Consider the following 26,056-nt stretch of genomic DNA (forward strand, 5'->3'; position numbering starts at 1 on the left):
GCCACGCCCACAGAACCAGTAGTAACAGATTTTACATTTCACCACTGTCCCAGATGCATTCAGCATTTCATCCATCCTTTTCCTTACTCTCTCTCACCCACTTTGTATAGCTATTCCGTATTTTCCTTACCGTGTCTTTAGTTCAGTGGTCCTAGTACTTGCCACCTAGAAATCTCCAATACTACATAAGTGATGAAGATGTAGGTATAATGTAACCCTAGACCCCAGCATTTTTTTTTGTCATTCTGTTGACCCCAAAGCAGATAGCTCTGCAGAAACGGGAAAGCCAACAGATATTAGATTGGACTTTGATGGTCAAGGACACTTAAAATTCCAATGTTGAAAAATGAATTATTGATTGCCACATGAGACTCCTCAAAATTTATTTGATCTTTGCATCATATCTTTAGTTACAGTGTAAGAATTCTAAACTGACATATTTTTGCCAATATTGATAATGATGGGATACAAATCTTGTTTATATATAGGTTGAATTTATTGCCACCTATCCTGACTATCCTAAAAATGTTGTTTTGTAGGGATCGATTCAGAACAATGGTTAATGTTCTTGGTGATGCCTTTGGAACTGGAGTTGTGGAAAAACTCTCCAAAATGGAACTAGAGCAGATGGACACCATCTCTGAAGTTAACATTGTGAATCCTTTTGCTTTGGAAACAACCGACAGTGAGGAAAAAGAGACAAAAAAATCCTATGTGAATGGAGCTTTTGCGGTTGATAAGTCTGACACCATATCATTCACCCAGACATCACAATTCTAAAGTCGATTGACTAACAGAGGACCACATTGGATTAAAGGACATGAGAGACCCTAAGTCAATCCATATCTTGGGATCATTACACTATCGATTCCTCATGCTGTTCTTTGTCTTCTGCCTGTATTCCTACAGGCATACAGAGAAAAGAATATATATCTATATATATCTATATCTCACAATTCCCATTTCCCTCAGCCATTCAAAAACAGAGAATGCAGCCATTCCTCCTGTTGTACAGGCTGCCCATACTATATTTCCCCACAACTGGGAACATGGGCTCGTTCTTCCCAGTCAATTGATGAGAGGCAGCCATCCATGTTCAGAGCTGTGGAGATTTCTTCAGGAGGCCCAATACAGAAATATAAGTATATTCTCGAGCCTAGTTATGTTGTCAGAAAAAATGTTCCGTCATAGTTGAGAATGAATGTTAGCACTCTAAGATTCCTCAGCAGCACCTGTCTAAGATTCTGAATTGAAATCTTTTAGCGAGATTCAGAGGATAAATACATTTCTTTGGGACAGATTGTCTTTGGCTCGTAGTTATCACAGGATTCAGTCATTGTGTACAGATATATGAAAAAGCCAGGTTATAAAAATATTAATCTTTTAAAAAGCTGTGTCGTATTTCTAGGGATTCTTAGATGTCTGCTTACTATGACCATTCCCAGAAGTTGGAGCAATGAGCTGGAACAAGCTATTTATGAGGAATAATAAAACAGTATTTCCAGATGCACAGAATTCCATGCACAGAATTATTTTTTAAAATGATATCCTCACTATTCTTATATTCCAATTGCTACTGAGACATTTCTCTTTAAATTGATTCTGTGCAAAAATAATTACTCCTGTAGCTAATTAACTATTAAATAGAAAAAACAGAAGGATAGTTCTGGAGTAAGTGTGAAGTTTTTGAAAATATATGTGTATTTTTAAATCTTGTTGTTGAAATTGGAAATTATTACTTGAGAACTTTATATTTTCATTTCCATTAGAAATTACAGCTATGACATAGTGGAACTTCTTGAATAATCCAATCACAACAGCTTTGCAGCAAACTACAGTAAACCCTAATAATGTAGTTTTCCTCATTTGGTAATCTTCTTTTGGAAGCTGTAAGACACAATTTTAGAGCTTTCTGTTTGATAGAGGAGATAAAAGAATGCATTTCATGGGTATACAAGCAAACTATAATTTCATATCTTTCCTCTAGTCTCCTGTCCATTCCAATCCAAATTCCTTATGTGTCATTGCAGATGCTATTCTATCGAGGGAGAGGGTGTAATTGAATACAACCCTAACTTCACAGCTATTCACTGAATGGCTTAGAGAAAATGTATGTTTTTAAAGTATTGCATTTACTGTATGTGATTCACTGCATGTTGTTTGTTTGCTTCTTTGTTTAATCTTGTAACTGAATCAGAAAGCTTGCAGTACCAAAATACAGGTCTCATGACCGAGAAGCAGGCTTATGGTGAATTATATACCAGCTTGTCTACCAGCATATACACCTTGACTGGTGAAAGATAAATAGCAGCCTTTTATGAAAGTTCATAGTGTAGAGTAATGGAGATGTATTCTCATATGGACCATTTGAGTGTGATTTCTTTATGAAAACATTCCGTACTGTTAAATAGTTCATCTAGTTAGTGCTTAACACCAATACCTATGGTGCAGTTTTATTCTCTCTTGAAAAACATTATTGCAGAAGATAAAACTTTTCTTTGGACATTGCCGGTTAGCTACGTAACACAAACTGAAATTCATAGAAGATAATGATTTTGTAAATAAGCTTGTGCTAATTTGAAAAAAATGCACTTAATTACTATCAACGAACAACGAATCTGTAGCCTTAGACAGTCTTACACTGTTCTGTTCAATAAATAATCCAGGTACGTGCCAAAGAACACTGAAAAGTAACTATTCAAATAATCATGTTTTGATAAATTGCACCTTAATTGTGTGAAAGGCATAATACTGTACTGTATGTATTTAAATATAATAAGCTATAAATGAAATGCGCAAAGTGCAAACATTGATCTGTTTGTACAAATAAAGGAGTGTACAGTGTAAATCTTGTGCAAAATTATTTTTTAAAAAACATTTGTACAGCTTTGCTATTGTTAGGGGGAGAAATGTTCTTAATAGTATTTTGCCTTTTCCTTGCACCCTTCAATACTATACATGTTCCCTTTCTTTGATTTCAATAAATAGTTTGATCATCCAGTCTATCCTTGTTCTATGTCTGTATTAGACTTGTGTATCAGCACTGATGAAGAATGGGAGCTTCTATTCATCTGTTTTAGTTAGAAAAGCAGGATAGAAGGAAAACGCAGCCATTCTATTCCTCTTCCTGTTGTGCAGTCTGCCTATGCCATAGTTCCCCACAAATGGGCTCTTTCTTCCCAGTCAATTATGAGAAGCAGCCAGCATGTTCAGAGCTGTGGAGTTTTCTTGTGACATAGTTTTGTGAAAAGCCATATTAGGAGCTAGTCTCAAATAAGTGGCTCCTGATGACTCCTATGTTAATGGATTTCAACATTCGCCTATATTTAAGTAACAAAAGTTTTACAATTAAGCCAGATGGGTTTACTTATATCCTGCCTTTATTACTTTCTTATAATGGTGGCAAATTTACTTAATATTCCATCCTCCTATTTTCTCCAAAACAAGTAACCCTGTGAGGTTACTGAGACAAAATTGACGCCCAAAGTCACCGAGCCATATTTCATGCCTAAGGCCTTAACCTGGTGCCTTAACCACTACACCAAACTGGCTTTATATAATATAACAAACAAACATACATTTAGCAGATATTTTTACCTAAAGAAACAGTGGTGAATTAGACCTGAAACTCCTAAAGAACCTTGAAGAGAACTGCTTCAATACTTGGGATGACAGAAGCAAGCAACCTATAAGAAACAATCCTAAGCAATGGAATCAATTGTGTACACATCCTAAGCCATGATCAATACATAGTTTACTTCTTTTTACTAATGGAGAGCCTGAAGCAACAAATCACAAATATTGGCTCTGTCCTAAAGAAGTACATTATGTGCCCGGTTGAAGGGCTGCATCCCTTCTTTCAGAGGCCTACATGTGCAAAAATTAATCATTTCCATTGGAGTTTCTGTATATTACCTGAGCATTTCAAGTTCCTTTTAAATATAGTATTCCTAGGACATTTTCAGACATGGAATAAGAGTAGCAAGGAATTTCCTATTGGGAGAATAGCAGTGTTGTCTTATATACAAACAGTATGTATCAATACTATATTCTAAATATTAAAATATATTTAAAATACTTTGTGTATGCAGCCTAATTTCTTTATAATATTAACTAATTTTATTTAAACAAAGATGCACAAAGATGTCACAAAGATGCACAAAGGTGGCTTTCTTCCATTCTTATGTCCCAAAAAGAATGAATTGTTCATGTTTCAATAATTATACCCTGCCGTTGTATAAAATATTGAGTAATAAATAGGTTATCTGTTATGTTCAATACTTCGGATGAATTCAGGCATTTCTAGGCAGGTTCTATCTCTTCTTCATGATTTCTGCCTGAAACCTAGGAGCTGAGAGGCCTTGCTGAGTAGGCTTAGCTGTTAGAGAAGAGCTCTGCAGTTGAGCAGGAGACCCTTTTGTGAGCAGACTGGTTTGGTTTGGTTTGATTCTCAGAGTACCTCCCTTCTCCCTGCTTCATAAGCTACTCCTTCCAATAGGACCTCCTAGGGGAAAAAGTGGCAGAACCTGGAGGGGAAGTTTAAAAAAGGATCAGCCTAGAATCTCTACATAGCCACAAACAAGCTAATTCCACCCACTCTTTGAATTCATTCATCCCTTATCTAATCCTTAGCACAGAGTTCCCCAATCTTTTCAGATTTGCGGACCACTGGGAGGAAGAGGGGATGGTTCCACGTGCGCCCACCACTTCCACGGCTCAGTTCTGAAAGGCTCAAGGCCTGGTAGTGGGTCGCGGCATGAGGGTTGGGGACTCCTTCCCTAGCAGGTGCTAACCATTAGTTAAGATTTCTGTGCATAGGCATGAGTAGTAATACATCAGTTTAATTGGACCATCATGTGTGGACCTGATCTTTTCTGCTTGACAGACCTGCCTCCCCCATGAAATAATGTTTGAATAGTTCCAGTAACAATAGTATCATAGAAAGAGGAGGCAGGAAATTGACTAGGGATGTAAATCAGCATCTCTACACAAAATCGTGTTCCTAATTTAGTCATCTGACCACACATCCAGATGCTTAACCAATATGCCCGTAAAGAATTCAGATTCCGCCGGGTGACATTTTCAGGTCGAGTCAGGCAGATTTCTAGCAGTAGAAGTGACCAACAAAATCATGAATGCATCTCTTTATATTAGGGCAAACCACGTTTTTTGCCTGTCTTGTACCTACTGCAGTTAGGTAGCTTAAGCTTTTAGTATTCATTTATCATGGTTGGATTTTTGAAACATGATCTTCATTTATACTAACAGATTCTGGGAAATGAAGCAGATGCAGAGGAGGAATGAGTAGGATTCTCATGTAACACATTGTACTAGAAGGAGCAAGCTAACCTCAGAAATAAAAAAGAATGGGTAATTGATGGTTTCTATTTATTCTGTTTGCAGTCATGAAACCATGAAACTATATTGTCACATCCTTTAATACAGAATTCAGAAACAGTAGCTGGATTAGAAACAACTCCTCCATACAGCATTCATATCACAATTAAAACTAGTTTCCTTGCCATTTGTATTGTGTAGGATTTTTTAAAAAATAATAGTTTTAAAGACAAGGTAGAAATGTTTAGAATGACCCTGGAATTCCTGCAAAGAATTCAGTTTTTGCAGTGTTTTTTTTAACTTTTATATAGTTGAAAACCTACAAGTAAAAAAGGTGTTGCTACAATTACAGTGCAAACTTATTATATACCATATTTGATTCAATAGAATTATTTTCTGAAGTAGAATGGTATGCAATTGGAATATTTTAATTGTCTTAATGCCATTAGTAATGTGGGAGAGGAATTAGGATTAAGGAGAGAAAGATTTGCAACTCTATAATGCGAAATATAGGAGAGGATAGAGAAGTCATACCCAATTATTAAAGACAGGAAAATCTGAAATAGAAAAGCTCTTTTAAGGTGAGATTTCCTTTACTGAATTCAGGGGGGTGAAGGCTAAAAGTAGAAGAATGACGGTTATAATAAAAATAGTGCATAGTATTTGTGATTACCAATCCCATATGTAGGTGGTAATTTGCCCATCCAGAATGCTGGGCAGCCTTGCCATATTTGAGTGCTAATTCTTGGGCCTTTTATCTTTGTTCCCAGACTTGAGATTGGTGCTCGATTTAGTGTTGCTCAGCCCACTTCTATAAATGTCTGCCATAGCCCTTCCCTTGCAAATCACTTTTGGACCCTTCTAGAGATCTGAAAGACATGTTACTTTCACATCATGTGGCCATGGGCATTTTAAAGAAATGGCTGACTGGAACAGGAGGGTAGTTGAAGTAGGTGGCTTGTGCTAAGCAGGGGTATCTGCAGAATGTGGAGGCCACAACAGCATGAACAAAAACTCTGTGTTAAGATATTTAAATTTAGTAGTGGTACAATGGGGTTGTACAATGAGCCAGAACACACAATTATATTTATTGGTTTGAGATTGCTGGCACCTGCATGAGGCAATCTGTGCTGTGATTGGTTGCTGTGGATATGAAAGGGGAGTTTTCCTTTTTTCCCAGCCTTTTTCTTCTGTGTGCCCTGTGTGCTCTGTGATTTACCTCATGATGCTCCTGTTTGCCGGACTATCTAGTTTGCTGGATAGATATAGATAGACAGATGACAGATAGATAGATAGATAGATAGATAGATAGATAGATAGATAGATAGATAGATAGATAGATGTAAAATATACTTATTTATATAAAACTACAAGTTTGTGTCAGCATCTATTACTTCATTTGGATACCTGCTGCGCAATTCCCTGACATGCTGTCCAAAGAATATTGCACCTCACATAAAAATCAGGCAATGCTTCTCAGCCACCTTGCCTTTTTTTTTTTTCCAGGAAGTCCAATCAACATCTCTGTGCTGAAGGACAATTCCTTCATGACAAATAGCTGCCAGGAGGAGCAGACCATCCACTCCCCGGACCCACATCATGGTCTTGATCTGCCTCAGTTGACCTTGCATAATTTTCTGTTCCTATTTTTGGTTTTTATCTCTCAGACATACACATCCACATACTTTTCTTTTGAGCAAGAAAGTGTTTGAATCTGTTATCTGCTAATGTTAAATCATAATTACAGTATATTGTAGAAGCCAGGACAGAAGGATACCGAACAGTATGAATGCTAGTTAGTATTTAGTTTTGTGATAGAGAATATTAGGGGAAAATAGTTATTTTTCATTATTCCACCAAAATAGAAACTATAAAAGAAAGTGCTTTGGTCCACTTAATTTTACTTGCACAGAATGAGAATATACTAAAAGAAATTTATATTTATGTTCTTAGAAAAGAGTTTCAAACAAATAGGCAATTGTAGCTCAACCCTACATGGATTTACATAAAGGTAACTTTTTTTTTTTTTGCAAATAGGACATACAGGTATAATGCATCATGTTGATTTCAGAAGTATACCAAGTATACTTTGAATTATTCTCTTTATAATTCAGGTACAGGACAGGGAGGCAGTTTGCTATTGTTTGATTTTTTTAATGCTTCCACAGTAGCATCCAAAAGACAATGACCACATGCATGCAATGACATCGTCCTGCAAATGGTGCAATCATATATTTGCATCAGGACAACTGACACAAGTTCGTAAGTCATTGGTGTGATTATATTGTCACATGTCTGCCACGTACTCTTGTGTTTGCACTGAGCATGTGGAAGTACTTGACCATGATTGTAAGATAAAGTCAAAGCTCAATGCCTAACTATTACATAGCCAGGTCCAAGTAGCTCTTTTAGCAACAACACAAAAATTCTTATCTATTGACTTCTGGGAAAAAAATGCTTTCCCAATCTAGTCTACAGGACTGAATTTTCCTGGTGGCTGTATATCCAGGTATTAGTTGGGTCTAGCTTCTTGAGATCAGCCAAAGTGCTTTGACAAAGGTTAACGAAAACCTCAACTAGTGGTAACTACAAAAACACATCATTCAGTCTTCTTGCCAACAAGTATACCAATATTTTGCAGCCCCCTTCTTCCTAGATGTGTTAATTTCCCAATTTTGATTAACAATTCTGAAATTCCCTAAGAAAAACTCATCCAAATGCCAAATAGCTTAAACCTATTTTAACCTTTCTCATTTTAACTTCTCTCAGCTGCTGAGTTAGGTTCAGAATCAAATCCCTTTAGTTGGTTATTGGCTGTTTGATATTTTGAACTTTGGCTTCTAGTCATTTGCTTTTTTTCTCTCTCTTAATAAATTTTGTTTTCTTTTAATTTTTATCTGTAAGCTGCCTATGGAATTACGCAGCCTCAAAATAAAAATAAATAAACAAACTTCAAAGTTGGTTAGGTACTATCATAGGATGAGACATCATGGCCATCATCTTTTTAATCCAAGATTAATCTCCATTTCCAATTTGTGGTGGGTTATTTTTTGCCTTCATTTTTTTTCCTGAGGCTGATGGCATTGAAGCAACTGATCTTAATTAAGTTTTGGAATTCCCTACCACAAGGGAATTCAGCATAGCTGGTTTCCAAAAAGAATTGGACTAATTCATGGAAATCTTGGGTTATATTACAGTATATAAACTTGAGGGTGGTTGTGCTTACCTTTGAAGATCATCTGCTGGAAGACTATTGGGCTATCTTGGACACTCTAAAAACAAACTGCTGGACTAGGTGAGCCAAGGGTACCAGCCAATCCCCCCACACTCCCTATATCCTTATGTTCTTAATGCTACTCAGGGAATAATGTCTGTTCATCCAGTGAATAGGGCTGTCATACCCATTTTCAATATATCATTATTATTTGTTATATACCATTGTGGTTTAATTGGTATCCAAATTGTTCAATTTAATTTTTTAAAAGATAATAAGTTATAATTCAATGTTACAGATGTCATTGTCATCCTCTCCCTAAATTAAATGACTCATCTTTGTGTGCTGGCTGTTTCTGCCATGCTGTTGCCATTTCTTATAGCTCTTTCACTGCTGCAGAGGACCTCTCTCTCCCCCCCCACCCCAATTTTAATTAAAAAAAAACTCACATAGAGGAAAACAATCTAAAGTAGCACAATTGGGATGGTATGTCACTCCTTACCAACATCTATTGATTCCTACCTTCTGTACACCTCCAAATTTAACCCACAGGACAGGAAAAACAAAACAGGTCCAGAAGTGGAATATATTGTTCCAGTGACAAATGTCAGAAATGATACTTTGCTCTCCTATAAATAATTTGTTTGTTAGTAGTAGGAGTTGATAAGAGGTAAATGTTCTAGTTAACCTAGTTAAGCAGATCATTTATGAGACAGATTTCTCTCCCAACCTCATAGTCCAGTTGAATGAGCCATGCAAACATGGTTACTGAACTATAGGTTAATGAACAATTTAGCAAGAACTAAGATGGATTTTCCTGTCATTATTTTTTTCCTTTCATTATTCCTTTCATTATTGTGGCTGTTATTACTCATGGTGACGTGGCCAAATAAATAAAATCTGTACCTCAATCCACAGCCCCACAAATTAAAACAGAATCATCAGTTGCTAATGCTCTAATTGAATAATATATTGCTTAAAAATATGTAATCCTAAAAAAAATATTTCTATACAATGTTGTGTTTAGTCTTGAAAGTCTACATTGTTTTTTGCTCCAACTATTTGTCACCTATTTGTGCAAGAACATTCTCATATTAGCAAGCAGGAAAATAATTCTAATTTTTCCCAGAGCATATTCTAAAAATCTGGGAGTACATCACGAGTTCAGTTTTGGATGTGGAATTTTACTCCTTCCAAGGTTAAGTAACTCAGCTGATTGAAATGAATTGGGGATGGCAATGTCTGTGCACTGTGAAGTATCGGAGCGGAAAGAAAGAGGCCTGCCATTCCATTAGAGTTTCAATTTGTATAAATCATTTTCTTACAAGGTGGTAAGGGTGAACAATCGTTTAAAACAGCAATTTTAAGAGAAAATTACTTTGATCTTCTTCCAACTGTTGAGACGTAATTTTGACTTAGCAATTTGCTGTGAAGAATAAATTTGTGTAGTTCAAGGTCATTTTTTTGTTTCCTGAGCAAAAGCATTCCAAAATTGAAAAAGAATCGTTAATATTCTCCTCAAATAATTGTGTTGCCTTTCCAAAAAGAATCAGAGATGGATTGTTTGTTTGCAAGAAAACAAAAAACAAAATCTACCTGGAAGTTGCACTTTCTGAATCTAGAAATCTTCCCACATGAATCCAATTGTAAACCAGGGCTTCTTGGCAATAAGCTAAAAGCCCTCTTTAGATATTGAGAGAAACTATTATCATATCATGTTTCTGGCATGGGTAAAGCTGAATAAATAGAATTAAAATTCTGAGTGTACTCTTCCCTCTGTGGCCTAAATCTCAGAAGATACTATTGTCCTTGATACGGTAGTTAATCCATTATTTCTTAATTGTAAATAGCCGCTGCCAGTTAATGCAAAATCAGTTCCTTTAACTTGTCCGACATATACATGAAATATGCCTATACTCAATTTTAAAAATTCTCACTCCCCAAGTGCACTGGAAACTATACTTTTGTGAAGAGGTTTAGAATACTTTCTTTAGAGAGGTCAGATCAGTATACGTTGCAGCTTTTCAAGCAGAGTAAAAGTCACTGGAGAATAAAAATCCTCCAATGCTTTAGTGAACCTCCTTTTAATTTTCCTTCTAAAACTGCAAGACCAGGGGATGATGATGTTAAATAGTAGGCCACACAAATATTGTTGTTAGGCTGGGCGGACCTAGCCTTCTCCTTTCCACCCCTTTTGTTTAACTTTCTTTGGCTCTGAGCCATAGCTGAGAGTGATATGGCATTCATTTTCCATAGCAGTGGTATACATTAATTGTCACTGGCAGTGCATCTCACAAAAGGAAAATAGTTGATAGTCTCGACCAGTGGTGTTCAACCTTGGCAACTTTGACTTGTGGACTTCAATTCCCAGAATGTCTCAATCAGCCAAGGAAGTTGAAGTCCACAAGTCTTAAAGTTGCCAAGGTTGGACAACATTGGTATAGAAGGAGAATGACATGATATGTAGCTCAAGGTTAGACCACTAGATGTGCTTAAGCCTGTTAATTTCAACAGGATTTATATACATCTCAGTCTGCAGTGGTTATAATTGTAAATCAGTGATGTCAGAATGACTACTTTGGTGTACTTGTAAGATCTCATGGTTTGTTTTCAAGGGAAAAAGTGACTCATGTTTCTTTTTAGAAAAACCCAGGATTACAATGCCAGTGTGTAATCTGTTTTTCAAGATACATTCAAATGAACTGTAAGTTGATAAATACTTAAGTCACCCTATCATTGTGTATTTGGTTTAAAACATAAGAGGAGATACTCTCAAAAATGCAAGTCTGCTAGGGTGGGGTGCCCATCTTCAGTCCCACGTTGCACAGGGCCGATAGTCTCCCGCGGAGTTGATCAACGACATCAATTGGCTCGAACTTCGGGCAATCAGACTTGCCTTTTGGCAGTTTCAGGCCCTTGTAGCAGACCAGCATGTCCTGATTCTCACGGACAACGTGACTGCAAAGGCGCATGTAAATCGCGATGGCGGGACAAAGTCTGTACCCCTAATGGCGGAGGCAACGATACTCCTCACCTGGGCAGAGAAGCATGTCTTGTCGCTGACAGCGGAGCACATCGCCGGGATGCACAATCTCCAAGCAGACTGGCTCAGCAGGCAGCAGATAGACCATGCGGAGTGGCATCTCCACCCATCCCTCTTCCGCGAATTGTCAGACAGGTTTGGTCACTCAGTCCTCGACCTGTTTGCGGATCCGAACAACACCCATCTGCCACGATTCTTCACCCAGTTTCCATGCCCCACGGCCGAAGGCGTCAACGCTCTCCGCTGCCCTTGGCCTCCGGGCCTACTCTATGCCTTCCCCTCCTTACCACTCCTGCCGAGAGTTATTCGGAAGCTGCTGCGGGAGAAGGCAGAAGTCCTGCTAATTGCCCCACACTGGCCTCTCAGATCCTGGTTCGCGGATCTAGTGAGCCTCTCTGTCGATGGTCTCTGGAGGATTCCAGGGGACAGGATATCTCTCAGCCAGGGGGTCATACTGCATCCAGAGCCTCAATGGCTCCAGTTGACCGTCTGGCACTTGAGAGGATCCTCCTGAGGAAGGACAATCTCTCGGGGCGGGTGATCTCTACCATTCAGGCTTCCAGGCGGGCTTCTACGATGAGGATCTACAATGCTACTTGGCGTTCATTCTGTTCCTGGTGCGCAACCAAGCATACAGATCCAACTACTGCATCTGTCTCTGACGTCCTTGACTTCTTGCAAGCAGGCTTTGATAAGCGCCTGGCCCCAAACACGCTCCACAGACAAGTGGTGGCCTTGCACACGATCCTCTCCAATGGCGATGAGTGCTCTCTCTCACACAACTCGCGGATTCGGAGCTTCCTGAGAGGTGCTTCCAACCTCTGGCCTCCTGTGGTTCACCGCTATCCTACATGGGACCTTTCTCTGGTGCTTCAAGCTCTTACTTCTTCCCCCTTCGAACCATTTTGATCTATTGGTCTCCATCTCCTGACGCTCAAAGTTGCTTTCTTGATAGCGATAACATCTGCATGCCAAATCTTAGAACTAGCTGCCTTGTCTGTGAGAGACGATCTGTGTGTCTTCCATTCAAATAGGGTCGTCCTGCGGATGGACCCCTCCTTCCTGCCCAAGGTCAACTCGCTATTCCATCACGCGCAAGAACTTGTTCTTCCGGATTTCTGTCCGAACCTGAGGCATCAGTTAGAAGAACAGTGGCATACCTTGGACGTTAGGAGGGCCCTCCGCAGGTACATTAAAAGAACTGCATCTTTTCGACGATTCGAAGCCCTATTTGTCTCGTTCCTCCCGGTTTCATTGGGCAAGAAAGTCTCCTCTTACACCATTGGGAGATGGCTGAAGGCGTGCATCTGTAAGGTGTATACGATCAAAGGCAAGCCCTTACTGGGGAGAATCCTAGCTCACTCCATGAGAAGCGCATCTACAACCGTGGTTTAGGCAACTCAAGCTTCCGTCTCCGAAATCTGCAGAGCAGTTACATGGACAACCTTGTCTCCATTTATCAGACACTATAAGGTCGACTCCTTTGCATTGGCTGAAGCATCATTTGGTCGCCGTGTATTACAATCAGTTCGATCTTCGGAGGCCACCCCAGACCAGTCAGCTGTCCCCTCCTAATTGAACTTGCTTAGGTATATCCCACGCTTTGGATTCTCCAAGCAGCACACTGGAGAACGGACATTGCTTACCTGAACGTCCCTTCTGAGCGCGCTGCTGGAGAATCCAACCCACCCTGTTGAGTTTCTGTGTTTCAGGTCTAGTTGGCTTGAGTTTGACTTATCGTTTGGACTCCTCAGTCTGCCTTCGTGAACAAAACTGACCTAAGTCGAGCACAGGAGGCGTGACCAGAAAAAATTAAAGGAACATACACTCAGTCTCTGACTAATAGACTAAGAATAACCCACACTTTGGATTCTCCAGCAGCGCGCCCAGAAGGGACGTTCAGGTAAGCAACGTCCGTTCTCTTTCTATCCTATATTCTAAAGAAGCAGGATAGAAAGCATTTTTTTGCACTTTGTGATTAGTGAAGGTTTCTGAGAATACCATGAAGAGCCAAGAAAACAAATTGATGTTCAAATAAATAAACCCAAAATTCTCACGCAAGGCTCAAATTTTCCTACTTTGGACACATTAGCTCTCTAGTCTGATGCTCTGATAGCAATAGCACTTAGACTTATATACCACTTCACAGTGCTTTACAGCCCTCCCTAAACAGTTTACAGAGTCAGTATATTTTCCCAAACAATTTGGGTCCCCATTTTACTGTCCTCAGAAGGACAGAAGGCTGAGTCAACCTTGAGCTGATCAGAATTGAACTCCTGGCAGTGGGAATGCAGAGTTAGCCTGCAAACTGCATTCTAACCACTGCACCACCATGGCTCTTCTGATGCTGGGAAAGGTGTAAGGAAAAAGAAGAGGATGACCCATACCAGGGTGGATAAATTCAGTTACAGTAGTGATTGTTGCACCATTAGAAAACCTGACTATTGGGCTGGTGACAGATCATCTTGGAGAAAATTGATGTGATTATTAAGGATTGATACTGACTTAATGGCACTTTAATAATTGTCAGTCAACTCTATTCTTAAATGTTGAATGAATACTTGCAAATCTGAGATGAAGCCCAGTGAATGAAGCAAAAGACAATATTGTCTCTAAAAATATGAAGTGAAGAATAAAAATTATGGTTTCCATTTGTAAGGTGGAGTCCAATATAGCAATAGCAATAAGACTTATATAGCACTTCACAGTGCTTTACAACCCTCTCTAAGTGGTTTTACAGAGTCAGCATATTGCCCCCAACAATCTGGGTCCTCATTTTACCAACCTCAGAAGGATGGAAGGCTGAGTCAACCTTGAGCCTGGTGAGATTCGATCTGCCAAACTGTTGGCAGCCGGTGATCAGCAGAAGTAGCCTGCACTCTAACCATTGCGCCACTGCAGCTCTATACATATGTTTATGTCTTGCTGAACTTTCGTGTGCCCTCTTAACTTATTATTGAAGTTGTAAGGTGAGCATTAGTTACAAGCCTTGTCTCTTTGTAGAGACAAGTTCTCCTCCAGGGATCTGGCATAGCCAAAGGAAGCCTGAAGTCATATGTCTAATTCTGAACTTTCCAAAATTCATGTTGGTTTTTGCTGCACAGAGTACTCTTATGAACTGAGGAGGGGGGACCAAACAAAACAGAGAGCCAGTCTGGCTTAATGGTAAAGGCACCAGGCTAGAAACTGGAAGACAGTGCATACTAGTCCCACCTTAGCCATGAAAGCCAGCTAGGTGACTTTGGATCAGTCATTCTCTCACAGCCGAACCACTCCACAAGCTGTTGTGGGGAAATTAAGAGGAAGAAGTAATAGGTACATTAGCCTCTTCGAGTTATTTATAAAAAATAACAAAGGTGGGTGTAAATAAAACAAACAAACTCAAACATTATAAATGTCTATCCTATTATTCCATCTGTTAATAGTACATATGTCTACTCAGAATTAAAGTCAGTTAAACTTCTTTTTATGGCCCTGCAGTCCCTTAATTCAGGGCAACTGAATGAAGCTGAGTGTTTACTGGCCAGATGCCCTTCCTGACACCTACATGGAGTTCACGGAAAATTTTCTCTTTGCACCTTGAGAGAGAGAAACATCCACCACTGCCTAGGATTGAACTCTCAACCTTCTGAGTGGGAGGCAAGACCACCATGCTGCTCTTCCAATTAGACTTAAGTTATTCTAAGTTATTTTCAAATTAAGTGTACAAATTAAGATGGTATCCAGAGAGAACAATACTAATAACACTGGAGAAGGTATGTAGAATAGACTCCACCACTTTCAAAGTCTATAAAGTTGGTGTGATCTGACTGGTTTCACTGGGATAGTAATTACTCCAGCTCTGGGTCTGATGTAATGTCTCTCTTTTGTCAACATTGTGTTGAGTAGGAACATAAGAACTTTGAACGTACTTAATTTAAGGCTTCCCCAATCATCTTCTACAGCATGGAAAGCAACCGTGGAGTGACACTGGCAACTTTTCCATCACTATAATGAATAAGCTTCCAGCGATGGACTTATCTCTGCTTTAAATATCTGAGCACTTCCAGAACCTTCTCCAAAAATGTAGAATTTACCTTCTAAATCTGAATTTATTTGAGATGGACTCTCATTATGTGGTAACTTCCTTAACCCACCTGACTAAAAATATCTGGTTATCAATCTATCCTAAACTCAGTAAGGCATTTAATTTTAAATCCACTAAGTACCATCTTAAGGTAGCAATACACAACCTTCCCGAAACAATGATTCAAATCATGCATCTGCATGATTATGCCTTCAACCTTAATACGTCAATATATTTACACTCCTTTCAAAATGTATAAATCCTCAGTTTAATCAAGGCAACCATACAGCGGTGACTTGTGTTCAAATCAATGTTGACATAACTTCATGCTGATAATGAACTTTCCATCATCTTCATTTTGTAGTGAAGACCTTGCCAGCAATAAATCTTCCAGGCTATATCTCAAAGCCATGGCATTCTTTCTGCAAAAGAGATATTTATTAACCATTACTATAGGGGATAAAATAGAAAAACACTATATGAAATACTCCACTTTGAACAAAAATAGATTTTATTTTCCAAAAGACTGCAACATTATTGCTGTGAATTATTCTAATTTGAAGGCTGCAGGCTTATGAATGACAGGATAAAAAACGCTTAAAGCAAAACAAACAGATAAGACATTTCATGGATCAGAGCATACTAATCCAGACACCTATCCCTCAACCTTAATGTTTTCCAGGAATGCATGACCCACCAGGACCCAGGAAAGTTAACACCATTAAATAACTTTAATCTAGCATCCAAGGTCAAGTTCAGTTAGCGTTTGGACTTTAAACTGACTTGCAGTGCTAACCATTCAGTTGGCATTTGGACTTTAGACTGTCTTGCAGTGCTAAATAGTGTTTCTATGCTCTTATATTAAGAATCCGGCATGTAATGTCATTTTTCTCCATAGAAGTGATTCCTTATTTTCCAACTGTTCTGGAGGGCGGGGACATTAGAAATATGTCTGGCTATAATACTGCTGTAATGGCTTATCTTACAGCTTTTGTGCATGATTTTATAGCCTTCTTGAGTTTTTTTTTTAAAACTACATGAAATATGTCATTGCTTCCACCCCCAAGACAAGACTGCTTAAGAAACCTACCTTGCCAACCATAACTACAAGCTGTATCTCTGTTCTGTTGAGTCACAGTGTGGGGAACTCCTCAAAGAGATGGACCTTCTCTCAAGGACATCATCAATCTCAAAATCAGTGGCTCCCTGCAAAATACTTGTCCCATTAACTTGGATCATTCATCGTGATCAGCAATGCTAAATGTTCCCAACTAAAAACAAATATATCAGCTGTTACAGGAAGAATTAAAACAGCTTATCATTACATGTTCAGGAAGAACTGATGGATGACACTGTCCTCTGCACATTGTTGGTCAGAATAATTTTCTATTAATGTTCATTACAAGTATGTATCATTTTAGAGAGACAACAGCAAGTAATGTCACTGTAGGTTAACTCACATGGATCTGCACTTCCAACATAGGGCACTGGATATGAGTGCAAACAGCTTCTCTGATTTAAACAGAGCATAACAAGAGGATTATGGAGGTGAGATAAAATCATCTGATTTCTGAAGAGAAATGAGCTGTGCAAAGGAGTGGGTACACCAGTAAGAAGAACAATCTCTTTTATATTATAAGAACCAGCAGATTCACAAAGACAAATTCTGTGCATTTATCTATAGCAAGTGGCTCTACCATAGTAAATTAAAGGTAGCCTTGGTTGACAAACAACTCATGAGCCATTTTGCAACAATGGATACTGGTGTCATTTGACTATGGGTTGTTGTTTTTTAGCAACAATTTATGGCAACATTTAAATATCTAAATAACCATGTTCCAAACTATCCAACTAGCAAACAGGAATCAGATTAGCTTGCTAAAAGATATAGAGCAACAAGAATCTGCTGCTTTTCCTGCCTGTTATTCAAAGTCATCTGTCCCAAATGAGTGTTATTCAATTCAAATAGAAAAAGTTGCAATACAAAGTCAGAATGGCAGAAATCCAAAAAAATCCTTTTCTATGATACTTCTTTCTCTCTTTCTTCTGATTTTCTAGTTTCCCTGCTACAACGGGGAGTTAATATTTTATGTACAGACAAGAGTTTTTTTCTGAATGGCGGAAGGGGTATTGGTAGGATACTTTTTCCTCTTAGTTTTTTTTAATTCCTACGATCCTTTTTGTCAGCCCTGGAGGCCATCTTTTTCTTTGAATCTTCAGGGCTGCCATATTTAGTGCTCTGGGAAACTAGTGCCAATATGACATCTCTAATAAAGTGGAACTTTGAGGAACATCTAGCCTTGGAGTCTTCTTTTGTTGGGGGTGTTACTTGGAATCCTGACACTTTTATTTCTCCCCAAAAGCTCTTTTATCTGACCCTCTGCATAGCTGTTACAATTTTGGCTACCAAATAGCCACATTCAAGGAATTAAGTTTGCCAGTAGTACAGTCCATGGAAGAAAAGCTAGTGTATAAATGTAACAAAAAAATAGAATTCACCAGCCAAAGAGTTGTAGAGTCTTAACAAACAGCTGCTTAATACATGATATATGTAGGAAATCAGGACCCATCTTTCCCCTTATTTAAGCTGAACAAACTTCCAGTTTTGACTCTTGAAAGCTACCATCGTCTGCCTGAATCAAATATATCACGTTCCATTGTTTTTGCTCATAAAGAGATAGCAATAGCAATAGCACTTATATAGGATATATAGAGAGAATAGCAATAGCACATATACCGCTTCACAGGGTTTACAGCCCTCTTTAAGGTGAAGAAAGTTATACTCACAATGGAAAGCCGTTCTCTGGCTTCAGGAGAGGTAAGCAGATTCCTCACTCTCTCATTAATCTCCTCCCAGCTGAAATTGGGGCTGGAGTAAAGCCTGAAAAACATCCGACATACAATACTCATGCTGTTGTCTAGGCCGGAGGTCTGCAACCTTAAACACTCAAAGAGCCATTTGGACCCATTTCTTACAGAAAAGAAAACACCGGGAGCCACAAAACCCTTCCCGTGCCTGACTATTTCTTGAGCAGCCACAAATCTAGCATATGTAGTTGAATTAAACATTTTGTTTACGTCTGAAACTTTTCTTTTCTTGGGATTTATCCATGGTTGGCCTACTGGGGGTTGAAAAGCTCAATAAATCACGTGCCAGCGGGTGTCACACATTGGCGGTTGTGACACATATTTTGAGTGACAGCGAGCCGCAGCAGAGGGGTGAAATAGTCACATGTGGCTCCAGAGCCGCAGATTGCTGACCCCTGGTCTAGGCCATGGCTGGCTGGTGAATTCTGAGAGTTGAACTCCATAGGTCTTAAATTTGCCAAGGTTGGTCACCCGTTCTAGGCAGATGGTCCCATCAGATAACACAAGTACTTCCGTCTGCTGGCATTTCCACAGGTTCCCCATTAATAACAGATCTCCCTTGTTCTTTACTACTAAATATGACTGCAAAATACGTTCAGCTTTTGTTTTCTGCAAGTTGGGCTCACAACTTGAACAGCAAATGTCACTATTTTGCCGCAGAGATAAACTTTTGCTAAAGAGCTGACTAAGAACCTGAAGAATCTCTTTTACCAAGCGATTCCAATGTGTGAAATTCTCCCTTTTTTTTTGCTATTTATACCACAAGGTCAGAATTGTTTATGGGACTTGCCTAGATCTTAGCTCATATTTTTATTAATCTAAGATGATCAGCATCACTGCATTGTATCCTTTAGTCAGCAGGAGAGAAGAAAATGCAGAAGACTTTCACTTGGACTTTCACTTTAAATTGTCAATAGCTAAGTACTCCAGACATTGTCATCTTTCATCCAAGTATATACATATACATAGATATATCTAATTTAGTCATTGGCACTTTTCTCCCCTAACAAAATTTTGTTCCCCCTAACAAAATTCTCTGAGGCAGCTTGCAACAAAATTTTAATCTAAACTTTACAGAGTATAAAAAATAACTATTCCAATTTGTGACAGACTAAATAAAATCCATCCAGTATCGCTATAGATTTGATAAATAAAATCTATTAGCTGATCTCTAAATTGTAAGAATCGGGACATGCTCAAATGAAAGGTTTCTGGTCCTGGAATCACCTCAGAAAAAGTCTCTGAGATTCACAGATGATTCAGAGTGAAAAAGGGCTATAAAGTCAATGGTGATCCCTTTCTGAAAGCTTTAAATGTCTTGGAACTGTGTCTAGAAAAAGACGGGCAGCAGGAATTTTGCTAAGCATTAGCAATAGTGTGGACAAATCTATTCAAACAGATAAAAGGGCCAGGCTATCTGAAGGATTGTCTATTTCCTATAGTTTGATAAGACCAGGTAGAGCTGGAGTGATCCTGTCACTCAATGGCACCATTTATTGGGCTGCAGGAAATTTGTTTTCTCTATAGTGGCACCTACCCGGAATGATATCAGTCAGAGATTCAGAACATCAGGATAAGAGCCAAATCTTAAGTGTTCTTCCAGATCTTGGGGTAGGATCTTGGTGGGATCCTGTTAATTATGTTTACATACAGGCAGTGTGCATGTCCAGACCCACGGAATTTTCTTTTTGTTTTTAGTGTAGGTTATGCAGATCAGGCAGCTTCTAAATCTCATACAATAGATCTGGTGGCTGAATTTCATGCTAGCTAATGTTTCCAAGACGACTTCAAAAATAGCCCTAATTACAGCATTCTGGAGGACTCTAACATGAATGTTACTTTTAATTTTAACCTTCACGTCCTGTAGTTCTACTGCAGTGTAGACTACTAATCAACGTTATTTCTTCTGTTGAAGCAATCATTTGTTTTAATTTCTTGCTTACGTAAGTCTTTATCTGTACTATCTTAGTTGCTGTGCAGCTGCAACAATGGGAGACTACAGTACAAGATGTTTAGAGAAATGAAATAAAATTTTAAAAGCCTTAAAGAGATTTTGCTAGTAAATCAACCAATCGCTGAAAAGGGTTTTTGGGACTAGAGAATAGTGGGCATCTACACAAAAAGCTAGATCTGGATGCAATCATAAGTCGTAAAACTGATCATTCAAGAAGACATGAGCAAGCAAGATATAATGCATCCAAAACAGGCTACAGTATATACAAACTTCTTGATCTGCTGCCTTGACTGAACTGAGCTTGATTGCTGACTTCATTTGCAACTACAGTAGTTCTTTGACAACTGTTAACATAGCCTATGCAGTGGTAGGGAGGCAAAAATAGGCCTCTTTCCTGGTAATAGAGATTATAATCAAGAAGTGGGAATTTGAGGCTTCCTTGACAGAGAGATGGAACTTTATTGTATGACTGTTACTAATACCAATGAAGGCAAGAAGCAGCATCAACTGCAGCTGTCAACAATTTCTGGTGATGGGGATATGCGCTAAACTAGATAGATGGACAACCGGTGCTACATTTAACATTTAATTATCTAAGAGTGATAACCTGTGTTGGGGAGATACCCATCTTCCACTAGAACTCGTTGACTCATAATGGTTTGGGGAAGAACTTCTGTGGCAAAGACCAGGGGTCTTCCATGCGTAAGTGGCAGCAGATGGCCTTGTTTCATGAAATGATGACTCATAATCCAAATTTTGGTCTTCAGCTGGTTCTCTGATAACCTATGAAGAAGAAAGAATTTCCCAATAATTAGAGAAGTCTGCTGTTGTCTACTGTTTTTCAGATTACAACTCCCCAAAGTACCAACCAGCATTATGGCAATTACAGACTCCAAACATATCTAGAGGGAAACAAGATGGAGGAGATGGAGTCAGAACAAGGAAAATTAATTGTGAAAAGAAAAACATAGATGGCTGCCACTGATGAGTATTAATGGAATCAATGGACTCCCAGAACAGACCTCCAGGGAGGAAGTGGTCAAATGTAACTTCCTGATTTTCATATATATATCTATATATACATCTATATATATATATATATATTTTCCATTCTGAATTCTAGCATTGGAGTGGGGTGGGGGGTGGAGCTCACACATCAAAGGCTATATTAACTATACAGTGGAATAGTTTGTTAAATGATCCAGAATTCTGAATTCATCAATTAACTTATTAGCCATGTTTTTACAAACCTCTCCCCAAATGTTTACCTTAGCAGCTGGAGATGTTGTTTTCCAGCTATCAAACGAAATTGCTACAAGAAACAATGACAAGCATTCTGATTAATGCATATAATTTTTATATTGCACATATCTTGTATGGTAAAAGATAGTTTATGAAAGCTCACAGGACAGTTTAACATGTCTGGCTAGATCTATTTTCTGCAATACTTGTCATCCAGCTCTAATCAATTTTCAGGTACAATCTGAAATTTCAGGCGTAGATCTTGGCTACATTTATTAAAGTATATAATACAGGGCATGGTTACAGCTTCCTGCTGAATTAAAACTTCTGATTAATGCTTAAGAATAGAACAATCTATAACTAATGGTCTGGAGTGTAGCTAGAGATTGAAGCGCAGCCATTTGGGGAAGATCAAAGCATGGAACTGGGTAATCTGGACTGAATTAGGTATATGTATATTTTGCATATTTCTATTGTTTTTATTGTTTTAAAATGTTTTAATATTTTGGTTGCAATATATTCTTTGAACTGTATCCCATCCAGAGTCATTGACTGAGATGGGCAAGGATAGAAATTGAACAGGTAAACAGACAGAGAGCACAAAAGTTGTCTATTTCTCTGTGATATGCAGTGGTTTAGAATGACACAATGCCCTGATTCTCTGAAATTTAGACTAAAATATTTTTTTTAGACTAAAGTATTTTTTTTTCCTGATTAACAAGAAAAAGAAACATGTTGAGCTCAACAAAGGAAATACTAATGCATGAAAGGTTTTGCTCCTTTGTTTGCCAGAATTTTGACAACATACAATTGGGCTTTCAAGAAAAGAGACAACCTCACTTGTTTCCCTCTATTAGCAGTTGAGAAAATGATTTGGCAAGGAAGAGCAAACTCCCATATCACACATTACTTTGAAAACCAGAGAAAGAACTGTATGTAATATAGATGCTTATGATTATTTATTAGCTGGCTAAATGCCACAGTTTATTCACAACTGAGTAACTCAGAAGTGTTTTCATCACTGATAGCACCTTCTACTGTAACATGCTAATTAAGTATTTACAATACATTTATCCAGACATATAAAAGTGTAAATGTATCTAATTAGTTAATATTTAATGTTTTAAATTGTTACAAAAATGGTATGAAGTTGGAAGAAACATGCAAATCCATGGATATCTAACGAGCACCTGGGACAGCAGCTTATCTCAGTTACAATGATTTTTTTAAAAAAGACAGATTTGGGTCAGGAGCAGAGAAACAGATGGCAGTTTCCCAGGTAGAGAAATCTATGATTTGAGGGGAAAAAATCTCTCTATGAGAAGACTTCTAATGAAAGCTACTTGGCTCTCTTCCAAATTTATGTAACAACTGCACCTTTATTTCACGGATAATCTATTTCAGATTTCCTACATAATATTATCTAGCAAGTGCATGCAGCAATGACTACAAGAAGAATCTTCTGAAAGAAGGTACAAAATGTGATGTCTGAGGAACATTTTTCCTCAGCATGAACAGCATTATGAAGGATTTGTATTTATGTGCCATATTCTATTTTAATTTTATACCATTAAGAAAGGTATTAACACAACATCTGATATAGAAAAGAATCAAGATTACTAATGAGTTACACAACTTGGCTTAAATCACAGATCTGGGTTATCTTCTGGGCCATAGAGACTGTGCGTCATTCACTAAAATTACTCAACTAGTCCAGCCATGTGGTTTGTGGTCTCCAATGCACATTACTGATAACGATCTTTGTTGTAATTTACAGAAACAGACATTTTTATTTACTAAATAAAATTAGAGGTTCTGCTTTTGCTCTAAAATAACTCTACTAATTTATTTAAGATCTAAGTAGTTAGTGCATCTAGATCAGGCCTGTAGACCACATGCAGCCCTAGACAGTTTTAATGCCACCTCACAAGATGTAAAATTTTAACATTATTATGTGATTTATATACTTTAACTTACACACACACACACACATAATATACACACACACACACACACATATATATGTTCATCAGAAGAAATAAAAATGACAAAATTCAGCCTCCATAGCATCAAAACATAGCACCCTGAGATGTAAACAGACATAAAAACAATTAACATTTTAAATCAATGCCTAATAAATGAATAAGTACCTCGTTTTAACTGGTATTTGTGAGGGTTTTTTGATGTGATGGTACCCTGTCTTGCATTTTGATACGATAAGGGAGACCGAGCTTCCTCAGAAAATCCTTTAGAAGCATCCACCTAAAAATAATAGGAAATAATCTCAAAATGGAATCCTAAACAATACTGAAATCATTGAAATAAAGTTTCAGGGGTGTGTGGTACACTTATTACTTATGCACATTTGCCCATAACATCCTTTAATTTAATTAGCTTTAATATGATTGCAGGGTAAATATTAAAACAACTGGTTATTTAAAAACTCGAATTAAGATCAAAAAGTGGGCTGCTTTTAGACCCGACATTAAGATGTCTATAAGTCAAATGCAGGGATATTTGAGGTCTTTATATGGTCCACATCTATAGTGTAGATAGGAAGGAATGCCATTTATTTATGTATTTATTTATTTTTCATACTCCAATTTTTAATGCATTTCTTGGCTTAAAATGTACCATACATTATGAGCTGAAAACACTGTGATCCACTTATCTCCACTCCCAAGAACCCAACTATGGCTGTTTCCTTATTGCTTACTGTTCTAGTTGATTAATTTGGGTCAGTCTGCTCTATTGATTGTGATTACATTGTTTATTTATTCAAAATTAATTCAATGAAGCAACTGGAAGTTCTAATGCCTTTGAATGAATCAGCACCTTGGTCTCTCCTCTTTCAAAGTAAGGGTGGGGGATCAGAATTAATGGTGTAGATAAATTTACTGAGAGGCAGTTTGGTCTAGTGGTAAAGGCACCAGGTTAGAACGCCAGAGATCATGAGTTCTAGTCCACCTTAGCCATGAAAACCTTGGGCCATTCACAGTCTCTCAGCATGCTCACTTTACTGAGTTGTTGTTGTGGGGAAAATAGAAGGAGGAAGGATGTGTTCACAGCCTTGAGTTATTTGTGAAAATAATAAATCAATGTGTATAAGCTTGCATAATGTTGACTTTATCCTACCCCCAAATAGTGGGTGATACACACTTTTGTATTATCAAGTATAGAAAAGGATCATTGTCTTGTTACATCTAAACCTATACTGTTTAAATCAGGGGTCAGCAATCTTAAACACTCAAAGAGCCGCAAAGGTCCTAACCGAAAGCCTCCAATCAATTCTGGAGCTGACCAGAAGTCCAGTTCCCCCATCAGTCTCCTCCTAGTGCAGCGTCCTTTTTCCTCTGCTGACTGGAAGTCCGGTTCTCCCACCATAGAGTCTCCTCCTAGCACGGCGTCCTTTTTCCTCTACCTATCCTAAATGAAAGCCCTATCAATTGTGGAGCCGACCAGCAATAGAGAGCCGCAGCAGAAGGATGAAAGAGCCACATGCAGCTCCAGAGTCACGGATTGCTGATCCCTGGTTTAAATAGACCCAAGTGTATTAAGTCTATCACAGTAAGTGGTTTGCTGTTAATTAAATCCTGGCATTTCTTGAGAATAGGAGAAATGGTTTACTAACTGGGATTGATGACATCTTGAGATGTTTGTTTTTGATATTTACAGAGGAAAAGGGCTATATTGTGAACACTGAAATACTGGATTTATGTAAACTTCTAAAGAAAGTTTTTTCTTTAGTTATAGAGAAAGAAATCAATGTAACTGCCTCTATATGGGCAGGGAAGAGACAAGAAAGGGAACATTAATTTTGGGAAGGGAAGAAAAGTGAAAATTGCACCAGAGAGTTTTCTTGGAAAACATTACAATCAGCTTTGCCTGAAGATGACAGTAGTAGGTTACACCATAAACCTACACATGCTTACCTGGATTAAACTCTTTGAAATCAATGAACATCATTCATCAGAAATCCAGACCAAATGCTCTTATTAGGCAAGAATCCTCACCAATAGATGTACATCTTACATCCGAGTAAAGGCACACTGGTAGCACTTATAGATGTTTGTAAACATCTTTAAGTCAATAAGAAATTATGTACTTCCCCAATTTTTATTATAACAGAGGAAAAAATGACAGCCAAAACTTTATTTTATGGCTAGATGCAGTAAAAGGAATTGACTGAAAGTATGTGTGTGTGTATGTACATGTACATGTATGCATATCTGTACAAACACACGTACTTTCTGTACAATGCAAAACACACATGGGAAGTTGAGGTAAATCAAGGCTATTTGCATGTTGCTGGAGAGAGCCTAGCATCAGAGA

General features: G+C 38.2%; 2 protein-coding genes across 3 annotated transcripts in view; one reads left to right on the forward strand and one right to left on the reverse strand.

Moving 5' to 3' along the window:
- Window positions 1–3,003, forward strand: part of SLC1A1 (solute carrier family 1 member 1) — a 45,470-nt gene extending 42,467 nt beyond the window's left edge. Inside the window, exon 12 of the mRNA XM_034410334.3 lies at window positions 540–3,003. Coding sequence (XP_034266225.1) covers window positions 540–780 — 241 coding nt within the window. The 3' untranslated portion in view covers window positions 781–3,003. The remainder of the gene's footprint in view (window positions 1–539) is intronic.
- Window positions 3,004–15,904: 12,901 nt separating this feature from the next.
- The window catches only part of SPATA6L (spermatogenesis associated 6 like), a 30,305-nt gene continuing 20,153 nt past the window's right edge, over window positions 15,905–26,056 (reverse strand). For both annotated transcript variants that reach the window (XM_034410336.3, XM_034410337.3), the window contains exons 8-13: window positions 23,875–23,986; window positions 21,751–21,794; window positions 21,090–21,265; window positions 18,448–18,541; window positions 16,751–16,866; window positions 15,905–16,082 (exon numbers count right to left, since the gene is read on the reverse strand). In XM_034410336.3, coding sequence (XP_034266227.1) covers window positions 16,765–16,866; window positions 18,448–18,541; window positions 21,090–21,265; window positions 21,751–21,794; window positions 23,875–23,986 — 528 coding nt within the window. In that variant the 3' untranslated portion in view covers window positions 15,905–16,082; window positions 16,751–16,764. The remainder of the gene's footprint in view (window positions 16,083–16,750; window positions 16,867–18,447; window positions 18,542–21,089; window positions 21,266–21,750; window positions 21,795–23,874; window positions 23,987–26,056) is intronic.

This window comes from Pantherophis guttatus, chromosome 2 (genome assembly GCF_059756535.1).
Source record: "Pantherophis guttatus breed Tessera chromosome 2, ASM5975653v1, whole genome shotgun sequence".
In the NCBI taxonomy this organism is placed as follows: Eukaryota; Metazoa; Chordata; class Lepidosauria; order Squamata; family Colubridae; genus Pantherophis; species Pantherophis guttatus.